Source organism: Centropristis striata, chromosome 1 (genome assembly GCF_030273125.1).
Source record: "Centropristis striata isolate RG_2023a ecotype Rhode Island chromosome 1, C.striata_1.0, whole genome shotgun sequence".
Lineage (NCBI taxonomy): Eukaryota > Metazoa > Chordata > Actinopteri > Perciformes > Serranidae > Centropristis > Centropristis striata.
Genome location: NC_081517.1, coordinates 872610 through 884273, shown reverse-complemented (window position 1 = coordinate 884273; position 11664 = coordinate 872610). Strand labels below are relative to the sequence as shown.

The following is an 11664-nucleotide window of genomic DNA, read 5'->3' as shown; positions in this document are numbered from 1 at the left end:
TGTTTTAAAAGTGGACACAAAGGAACTTTTCCCCTCATGTTTCTTGCACCAGTTTGACCATAGGATCATGTCTGTGTTTGTTCATGTTACCTGACTAATATGAGCCGCTATAAACTGCCTATGAATGCAAAATAAAAAGATTTTTCTCTGATTTAATTGCAATAAACAGATCCAAATTATACTGATATGCGTTGGGAAGGATCAGGAATCTTAAAGCTACAGTTGGTAACTTTTTTTGTATTAAACATAAGAAATTGTCATATTTGTTGAAACTGTCAATAAATCCTGATAGTAGATGAGAAAGATAAACTGTAAAAAAACAAAAACAAATAAAAACCAGCCACCTCCTGGTGCTCATAATTGCATTTGTAAGAATCCGTGCTTGTATTCTCTAACGCAGCTGTCAATCATGTCAATGTCAAACTAGGCAGCACTGATGAAATATGAATCAAGATCCTGTTACTGTGTTGCCTATTTCTCTCCTAAAACATTTTTAGAAAATATATTTTTGCCTTCCCCACTTTCCTGCCGACATCAGCTGTTTAATGCTGACAGGCTTTTGCAACAGTGTCACTCCAAACTCTCACACAGTTAAAACATGTAAACAATGCATATTTGTGTCTTTGCTTTGACTTTGTATGTTTTCGTGCTGCACAAAAAAACTTCTTCACCCATGGTGAGAACACACCTTAATGTAGTGTTTAAAAAAACACTATTACACTATTACTATCTTTACGGTTCACAGCGCTGCAGCTTAAGAAAACACATGCAAATACACAAAACATGAGCAAATAGAGAAAACATCTTCATCAATGTGACAACACAAGCAGCATTTAGAAAACACGCTGCAAAGACCACAACACAACAGAAGTGTTTCCAGGGGACACTTTAAAGTGATGCACACGTCTGGACACGCTTATGATATTATCACGTTATTTCAAGATAATGATAATTTCACATTCTAATGTTATAAAGAACATCGCTGGCTAACGTTAGCATCTGATCGATAGCATGCTAGCGTTAGCGGGTTGCGTTGAGAGAGACCAACTAACACGTGAATCATTCATTTGTTTGATTTGTTTAACTGCAGTTTGATTGATACGGGCAAGCGAGCTAACGCTATATATCACGTTATAACGTGATATACACAATATATATCATGAAATAACGTGATAATTTCATGTCATAATGTGAAATTATCACGTTATTTCATGATATATATCGTGTATATCACGTTATAACGTGATATACACGATATATATCATGAAATAACGTGATCATTTCATGTCATAATGTGAAATTATCATTATCTTGAAATAACTTGATAATATCACATGGGTGTCCAGACATGTGCATCACTTTAAAGTGTCCTCTGGAAACACTTCTGTTGTGTTGTGGTCTTTGCAGCGTGTTTTCTAAATGCTGCTTGTGTTGTCAGATTGACGAAGATGTTTTCTCAGTTTGCTTGTGTTTTGTGTGTTTGATTTGTTAAGTTGCAGCGCTGTGAGCCCTCAGGGCCACCGTACTCTACCTGTATTACCTGTATTAGAGTGTCTTGATGGACGCAGCAGGGTGCAGGTGTGCACTCCTTTCCTTACATCTGTTCGTCTGCCAGTTTATTTGCGAACCACAAACCAGCTTTGGATTCTCTATCTGCCACTGAGCTCACAAGAGTCTGTCAGCATCAATCTCTGTCACACTGATCCAAACTGACTCAGTTAGCTAATACAATGGTTTGAGACCGTGGTCATGTCGTGTCGCTCTCCAATCCCAACATGAAGCCTTCTCCAGGGGAGGAGATTACTCCACTCTAAAGGAAGACTTGGCTGCATCATTATGTAACACTCCCCTCTAGTAGGACTACTAGCCACGTGGACACAGCTCACCTGTGTTTAGATCCACCATCTGCCCCTTTGCTTCCACAACCATCTACACTCTGCAACACACAGCATCCCTGGACATCCTCCTGCTGAAGACACCTCCATTTGTTTTGGTCCAATCTGGAGCTCAGAGATGAACCTGCAGCTCTGAGTGTGAGGAAGATTGTATAAGTGGCATGAGGAAGACGTGGGATCCTGTAGGCAGGCAGGAAGTAACACCGAGATGTGCAAACGAGTGACTAATACTGGACCAGCTGTGAATTACCATGCTCATATACTGTACTTATTTCCTATTTTCTTCCTGTTTAGACAGGTGCATCAGCAAATCATAGTCCCCATGTGTGGGTGAAGAGAAGTGAGGCTGGGATTTAGTCTCTGTTGACACCTCCGCACATTCATGGTGAAGCAGGAGAGAGAAACACAGACATGCAGACAGAATGAATAGAAAGAGGAGGACAGAGGGAGCGAGAGAGAAGAGTGAAAGAGACACAAGATATATTTGACTATGTGGGTGTGTGAAGTATCAAGGCATGCATCATAATTGTGGATTCTTCTCGGAGCAGCCGGACGTGTCACTGCAGCAGCAGCAGGACATTATTGCTCTCACAAAGTGTGTTATTTTCTACTTTAAAACAGTGGGAGCTGAGAGCGCAGAGGGCAACACAAGAGACGCTTTCAAAGACAAAATGGAAACCGTTTTGTGTCTGCTGCCTCAAGGATTTCATCAACTGGGATTATAAGAAATACTTGAACTAGTTGGAGTGATGCAGACTGGAATATAATGATGCCTCTTCACTGTCAATAAGCAAGATTTCGAGTCAAGAATTTGTCTGAGGTGAGTTTGATTGAGGAATTACATCATTTTGTTGCTGGTTTTTGTATGTGCGCATGTGTGTGTTTGGAACAAGTTGAGTTTCAAACCCAGACAAGTCAGAACATTCTGGCTTCACTCATTCACTGGTTGAGGATTAAAACTTGGCATTAGGGAAACGCTTCAAATTAGGCTCATATAAGTGCTGAGATGCATTATGTCACTGAGGGTCCTCACAAGCAGGGACAAACATTATGTGTGTGTGTGTGTGTGTGTGCATTTCTCTGTGCTTTTGGGTACCGAAACTCGACTTCTCAAAAGCCCAGTATGCGATGTAGTCAGCCCACGCTGTTTCCCGTTGCCATGGAAACCATTGCCCAGTGCTAAAAGCAGTTCTATTCTGTGCTCTGTGTGTGTGTGTGTGTGTGTGTGTGTGTGTGTGTGTGCGTGCATGTTTGTGTGTGAGGGAGAAAAACACATTAATCTCTAAAGTAAAACAGGCTTATTGGAGCTTAATATATCTACTGACAGCTGTTTCTACTGTATGTTGTGAGTCATGGAGGTGATGTATGAACTAATATACAGTCAGGTATCACGACATTCACCTTCCTGCCTCCCTCCTCTCTGGATCTTTCTCCTTGTTTATCTCTCTGTACCTTTCTCTCCATCAACACGTATCTTCTGTCTCTGTGTCTCTAAGATGGCTGTCAGCCCTACCATCCTCCTCCTCCTGCTGTCACTAGCTGTCTCTGGCTCAGCCCACCCGTCTCCTCCACCTCCTCGGGGCTGCAGTGTGGATGTGGACCCTCCGTACCGGGTGCTGTGTGACCTGGAGGCGGTGTGGGGTGTGGTCCTGGAGGCCGTGGCCTGCAGCGGCGGCCTGGCCTCTCTGGTCCTCGCCGTGCTGCTGCTGGTCAAGCTGCGCTCCATCTCCGACCCGGCCCGGCGCTCCGGGATGGGCCCTCTGCTCCTGCTGCTGGGCACGCTCCTGGGGCTCTTCTCCATCTCGCTGGCTTTCCTGGTGGGGAAGAACCAGGCGCTCTGTGTGGTCCGCAGAGCCTTCTGGGGGCCCCTCTTCGCCCTCTGCTTCTCCAGCCTGCTGGTGCAGGGCGTGAGGCTCCGGAGGCTGGTGGCGGGGAAGGCGAGCCCGTCGGGCAGCTCTCTGGCGGCGCTGGGCCTGGCCCTGGCCCTGGTCCAGGGGATCATCTCTGCTGAATGGGTCCTGCTGACTGTAGTTAGAGAGGGGCACCCGGCCTGCGAATACCCGCCTTTAGACTTTGCTCTGACGTGCAGCTACACCCTGGGGCTGCTGCTCATCGCCATGGGGCTCTCCCTGGCCGTGGTGCTGTGTGGAGGAGAGATGGTGTCAGATGGAGCAGGTGGGAGTGAAGAAGATCGAGAAGGAGATAGTGAAAAACGGAGATGGAAGTGTAACGCCGTCTGGCTCTTCCTGTCCAGTCTGGCCTCAGCGCTGCTCTGGGTGGCCTGGCTGGGCTTCTACCTGTACGGCAGCCAGGCGCTGAGGGGGAAAGGGAAGGGAGGAGGGAAGAAGGAGGCGAAGGTGTTGGACGAGCCGGCGCTGGCGGTGGCGCTGGTCATCCAGGGCTGGATCCTGCTGCTGCTGCACGCCATCCCAGAGGCCCACCTGTGTCTCCGGAACCCGCCACAAACCACCACGCAGGACTTCTTCGACACCAGTAACACCTCCCCTCCTCCACATTTCGGAGACGAGCTCCCAGCGCACTCTCACCGACCCTTCCCCGAGAACCAGTCCTTCTCTATCGAGGAGCACGGCGCAAGTAGGCTTATGTAATGTGTGTGTTTGTGTATTTGTGTGTACCTGTGCAGCTTTGTATAGCAGAAAAAAAAGTTTTAACCCATTGACGCCTAAAACGCCTGTAAAACCTTTTAAAATAAGCCCCTAAAACCTGAAGTTTTTCTGGAAATTCATCAGAAGTGTCAACGCTTCTACTAAATAATAGATTTTTCAGCCTCTGTAGCAGATAGAAATGAAATTCAAAAACTATTTGTGAGCTTATACAAATACTACAAAACGACGTATCCGCTTTCCAGGCTTCAATGGGTTAAAGGAAAAAAAAATTCAGCCTGGGTCAGATGGTGCCTACTAATAGCAGTTATTAGGTTGTATTTTTTAACATTTTAGGTTGAGCACAAAATAAGTCTGGCATTTAAATGTTTTATGGTAATTCATGGGGTCATGAGAACATTGTTGCCTGGCAACGTGCAACAAAAACGGATGTTGCCTTGATCCCGCTTCAAAAAATTATGAATGATTTTGTTTTTCCTGCATTCAGTGTCATGTAGAAGAATGAAAAAGGAGAAAACAAAAGTTATTCACTTCAGTGGAATGTGATATTTTCTAAATATTACAATGCAGCGATCACAGCTGTCTGACCTGAGGCTGAAATATGGTCAACATGGCTCTGGTCAGCTGAATATTTCTCATTTGCAATGGATTTTAAACAATACTTTTTGGTGAAGAGCTTCTGAGCAACTTTCACTAAGGGACTCAGAGAACTCTAAGCTAATAGAAGGATGACATCATGTCCCGTAGATTAATTTACTGTCTGTCTACAGTGATTGGTTGATAGGTATCTGCCTGTCTGTGTCATCGAATTAATTAAGTTGTCAGCAATACACAATACATGGATGCATGAAAAGGAACTAGACTGGATAAAATACATATAAATATGCAATGTAAACTTTTATTGAACTGCAGACCAATGCACTGGTAGGTTTGTTTGCTGCAAAGTGTGGCTCACTTTAAATGACTGTAGCCTACACCAGCTATTCTCAACGTTGGGGTCGGGACCCCAATTGGGGTCGTGAGATGATTTCTGGGGGTCGCCAAATCATTTTGGAAGTCAGCTCTGTCTCCACTGTGTTAAAGTGTTCATGTGTTAATGTGTTTTAGTCTTTTTGGTCATTTCATGTCTTTTTTTGGTCATTTTGTGTTGTTTTTTTCATTTTGTGTCTTTTTTGGTCATTTTGTGGGTTTTTTTTTGTCATTTTGTGTCTTTTTTTTGGTCAGTTTGTGTCTTTTTGGTCATTTTGTTTCCTTTTTTGGTCATTTTGTGTCTTTTTTTTGTAATTTTGTGTCTTTTTATGGTCATTTCGTGTCTTTTTGGTCATTTTGTTTCTTTTTGGGTCATTTTGTGTCTTTTTTTTTATCATTTTGTGGTCATTTTGTGTCTTTTTTGGTAATTTTGTGTCTTTTGGTAATTTTGTGTCTTTTTGATCATTTTGTGGTCAATTAGTGTCTTTTTTGGTCATTTTGTGTCTTTTTTTGGTAATTTTGTTTGTGAGATTGTGTTCAGTGAGCGGGGACATGTATGTTAAATTGGGGGTCGCGACTCAAAAAGGTTGAGAGCTACTGGCCTACACCATCTGAAATCCAATTGAACCTGATGAAATGCCTGATTATCAAGCAGGCTTATAGGGGAATGTATGAGTCATTTCACTTTGGTTGCTCTCTATTTTTATCTGAAGCCAAACGCACAGATGAAGAGCTAAACTATGATCAACCTGGATAAACAAACAGTGGAGGCAGCAGCAGGATGCAGTCAGAGTCTTGTAGGAAAGAAGACTTCAGGAGAGATTATATTGTTTTTATAAAAAGTATTGCCGACTACGGAGGAGTCATACAGAAAGGAAAGTCATGTGACAGTGTGAGCAAGTCATGAGAGGATCTATTAAGGATGAGGTTATGTCTCCTATCACTTTCCTTAATGAACAGTAACTCCCTGTCTCTGTAATCTACAAGTACAGCTTGTGACCCAGGTTCAAAAAAAAATTTGAAGTGATATATTTGAAGGAAGACATAAGACAATCAGCCTCTTCCCAATGTCAAGTTGAATAAAGGGCAATACAACACATGAGACAGAATTAAAGGCACACATTTACAATTGGGAAATGAAGAGAAAAATCCAATGTTTCAATATCCTGCAATGAACTTAGCTACTAAGTAGTGGAAAACATTCAATGTTTGACCTTTTATTAGCATCTCCAAATCCTAATATTGAATTATTGAATCATTTTAAACAGTGCCCTAAAATATTCCTAAAATGGAATGAAAACAGTAAAGTCTGTGGCTTGTGGAGATTACATTGTGACACGATAGATAACTAATAACTATTGTGTGGATTATTTAGACCAGTAGTTCTCAACCTTTTTGAGTCACGACCCCCAATTTAACATGCATGTTGTCTGTGACCCCCGCTCACTGAATAGAATCTCACATGCACAGTTAAGATCACCCAAAAAATAAACAAAATGACCAAAAAAAAGACACAAATTGAGCAAAAAAGACACAAAATGAACAGAAAAGACACAAAATGACCAAAAAAAGACACAAAATTACCCAAAAAAAGGCACAAAATGACCAAAGAAAAGACACAAAATGACCAAAAAAGACACAAAATGACCCAAAAAAGAAACAAAATGACCAAAAAAAGACACAAAATTACTAAAAAAGACACAAAATGTCAAAAAAAAGACACAAAATGACCTAAAAAGACACAAAATGACAAAAAAAAGACACAAAATGACAAAAAAACCCGCAATGACCAAAAAAAGACATTAAGTGACCAAAAAGACTAAAACACATGAACACTTTAACACAGTGGAGACAGAGCTGACTTCCAAAATGATTTGGAGACCCCCAGAAATCATCTTGCGACCCCAATTGGGGTCCCGACCCCAAGGTTGAGAATAGCTGATTTAGACAGTAGTGAATGAGTGAACAAGTGAGTGATTTGGGGCAAAAACATAGGGTGTGGTTGGAAATTCAATCTGACTTAATGAATGATTCAGGTGCTCATTAAGACAGAGTGCCCGGCCTGGTGCTCTGAATAACTTAATTCATATATTCAAACAGCACCTAATATCAATAACAGCATCCTAATATACAAAAGGCCCAGTTTGTTTACATACACACACCTTGTCTCCCTCTCAAGGCTCTGCAGATGCTAACAGCTGTTTGCAATTACTGTCTTATTAGAGCTCGACTCAGGTTGAAGGTGGTTCCTAGAAATAGAATCACAAAGTGGCCTGCTGGTTAGATGGGTGTTTTGCCTATTTTCTATAATTTAAAGTTAATTTGTCACCAATGTAAACAAAGAGTATGACTCTCCTGGATGTATAAAAATCGTGTTATGGCCATGTTTTGTCTTGTATACGACACATAATATTACAACACCCATAATCCTCTTTGACCTCCATGGTCATGGAGAAAAGGACAGTTAAAAGCTGCCTTCAAATGAACTTGTGAACTCGTTAATACACAAGATGCTTTGTATTCAAGTGGTTACGTCTCAAAGACCCTGAGGCCAACAGGTTAGCAAGGTAGCCAACGGCTAACATAATGTTAATGCAGGAAATGCTAATGCTAACATCCATGGCCTCCACCTTTTTCTGTAAACGTCAGCATACGCATCATAATTTGTACACTCAGAGCTTTCAGATATTTCAATTCAATTCAATTCAACTTTATTTATAGAGCGCATTTCATGCACAAGGCAGACTCAATGTGCTTCACAATGGATAAACATAATTACAGTTAAGAAACAAGACAAAACAACAGAAAAAAAACAAAACCAAACAATTCAGAAATTATTTTCATGGATGTGATAAGAGGGTGGTGTCCATATTGGCTGATCTTGTAAACATGACACCTTTTGAATGCACCAATAGACGGAAATCTGAGCAGTAGCGAATTCAAGTAAATGAAGCGATTTAAGCTGCAGATTATGTCTGTTTACCTGCTCAAACATGACTGGTCAACACTAATCGGACTACAAATGAAAACCAGAACACTTCTGATGACCCTAATCTGTCCTGTTGCCTACAGATTCTGCATTAATATCTGACAATAAAGATTACTGAAGCTAAAAGGACACCTGAGAAGTGCTCCAAGTAATAGTGAGTCACATTACTTTGTTGATGGAAAAAACAAACAGGATTTTACAAAAAATAACTCCTTCCACCTTGGACCTTTATGACATGAGGGCACCAAACTCCAGCACCAATAAGCATGATGGAGAAATCCATCCAGCCCAACAAACCTTACAGGAGAGTGAGGGAGAAATGAACCAAACACAGTCTGCAGACGCCCACACAGAACTGGAAAGAGGTCTGATCCACCATAATAATTAGAATCACCTGCGTGGGTTTGCTATGGATGTGAAGGGAGTTATCAACTGGTTGGGAAAATTATACTTCAACCTCAGGTTTAATGCATGCATGCTTTGTAACAGTCATTTATCAAAGCAGCTTCTCTTGGAACTGGAATCATTTTTGATCTAGAAGATGTAACATTTGTTAGCAAAACACCTGTAACTTGTGTTTGTGCTTTGCTTTGCTGGTCCGTCAGCTCTCCGGAGTGGAACGTACCACAGCAGCCACGGCAGCATGCGTCCTGGTATCGCCTTCAGAGGCCACGTCTACCAGCCCACTGAGATGGCTCTGGTCATGAACGGTGGAACAGTAAGTATGGAAGGAACACTGTGTAGGCACGTTTCCATTAGGTTCTTTTCCCTCTAGTGAGGCGCTATGGGTGTGACTTGGGAGAGAGGATCCGCACAACTCCACCAGTTAGCTGCTCAGGTAGCGGCTAGTGATGTTCGATACCATCGATTTCCTTTCCGATCCGATACGGAGTAAAATTCAGGCTGGTATCGGCGATACCAGTCCGATACCAATACTTTGTGCAAATACACCTAATTTGCCTGGTAAATCTAAAAAGAGTGTATTTCAAATGGCTTAAGAATGAATAGAAGACGTCAGAGTCACTTATTTATTTTAAACTCAGAAGTATACGGACTCATTCACAATATAGCTTCTTTCCGCTCCGCCATTGAATTACACACACACACACACTGAGAGAGAGAAGAGTGAGCAGCAGCGTGCCACATCGCTTACGTATTAGGCTCTTACCCAGGCGGAAGAAAAAGTAGTTCCTACCAGCAGCGTGTCATTTAGACAAGATCGGAATAGTTTAGTTACTTTCCACCGTATTCCTGTTAATGACATACATTACCACAAATGACTGAAGTATCAAAAGTATCGATATTTTCATTTGAGAATCGATTTTAGAGCATACAGATCTGGTATCGGAAGTATCGATATTTCAGTATCGATCCGCACATCACTAGTAGAAAGTACCTGCCTCAGGTAGGTACTTTCTGAGCCTCTACTGAGGAGTGATTTCGTGCATGTGTGATTAATTTGCAGACTGGTGCAAACTGGACTCTGAGTGGTTAACAGCTCCTGTTCTGCTGACTGCAGCTGGGAGAGGACTGGGCCGCTTGTGAGTGCTTTGGGACGGCGCTACTCGCTAAGAAGAGTAGGAACGAGTCTCCAATAAAAAACAAAAAAGTCGCTAGATTTGTCGCTCGTTGCATTTTTGGAAAAGAGTCGCTAGAGGGGTCTGAATAGTTGCAAAATATAAGTTGGCAACACTGCTTGCTGCGTCGGTCTGTTAACACAGTTGGACTCCATTGGTTAGCAGCTACAAAAGCTCAGTGTATGGGAACAAACTAACTAGTGGGCGGAGCCAAAACACTCAGCCGCTCTCCAAAAAGTATTTAGAAAGTACTTTATGGAAACACGCCTTATTTTACTCTGTTTCATTTAGTAAATAACCAACCACAGCTTTTTTTTTTTTTTTTCCCACAATATTTTTATTGAAGTTTACACATTTATAGACAGCAGTGGAACATGATCACCAAGTTACATTTCTCATTAAAAAAAGATACATCACATTTCACATATTCCACATAACACAAGTAAATTGACAAACAAAACCAGACAAAACAAAACAAAAGAGAGAAAAACAACAACAACCACCAAACAAAAACCAAACAAACAAACAAACTCAGCAACAACTCAGCACCTCACAACCGAGTCAAGGTGAATGCGCACCCTGATTTGCAAGAAACTTCAATAAGGGTCTCCACACTTTTTCAAAATAACCAACCACAGCTTTATGTACTGATTCACTACTTGTTTGTTTTCTCTTCAGATGCCCACCGCTCCAGTTAACTACACTGGACGACGGTTATGGTAAAGTGGGACTTGACCAGGAGTCACTGGTGTAACACTGGTGTGTGATTGCAGAATTTCCTGTTGCCTAAAAAGAAGAATGAGATATTTGAAACATTACATATCACACAGGATGGATTTAATAGGAACTAAAAAAAATGTTTAATGCATTTATGTTTCTTCACTCGTGTATGAATTTTACATTTTTAGAAACAATCCTAATAATATTTTGCTGAAGTTTTCTGGGTTTCCCGGTAGACTGGACACAAGAGGAGGAAGTGAAAGTAACGGCGCTTCCACTGTTTGGGAGGTTGGCCATAAAGCAAAAGCAGAGTGCATTTATTCTGATCAACACAGATATTCTTTAGTATAATATGTAAATAAATACACTGATGAGGAGTGTATAAGGAGGGCTTATTTTATTATATATAACATGAATATCAAAGGCTAGTGTTCAATGGGAGATAGACCATGAAGATGAAATGATTTGAATGTAATGAAGTAAAGATTTTACTGAACAAATGCTGTTATGTGGTGAAACCAGTTCATCAGTTTGCTTCATAAAAACACTTTTCTTCTCTTTCTATCTGGCGTCAAGCTACAAGTCGGAAAAACCTTTAGGGTGTTTATGTAAATTACCTGCATACGCCTACAAAGCTTGCTTGGCCTCAGTATTACATGCTGGAAACACCCAAAGGACTTGGAGTGTTTTTCTCTCCGTATCTCATTCTATTATCAGCTCCTGGACAGTTCATGGTGTATTGATAGCTGCCATGTATTTAACAGAGCTGACTGGTGATTTAACAGGCTAAAACCAGTCTAACACTCACAGAAATGTTTTTTTTTAATAAGCATATCATGAAAAGCCATTTAATACTGCAATACCAATGCTGCAGTATATAGGGATTACTG

The 11664-nt window shown here is 41.5% G+C and overlaps 1 protein-coding gene across 1 annotated transcript; it reads left to right on the top strand.

The window, feature by feature from the left end:
• Positions 1 to 2115: 2115 nt before the first annotated feature.
• gprc5bb (G protein-coupled receptor, class C, group 5, member Bb) lies at positions 2116 to 10777 on the top strand. The gene is made up of 4 exons (XM_059326286.1): positions 2116 to 2715; positions 3392 to 4490; positions 9083 to 9195; positions 10733 to 10777. Exons 2-4 carry the CDS (start codon positions 3392 to 3394, stop codon positions 10775 to 10777), a joined length of 1257 nt encoding a protein of 418 aa, XP_059182269.1. The 5' UTR covers positions 2116 to 2715.
• Positions 10778 to 11664: the final 887 nt, after the last annotated feature.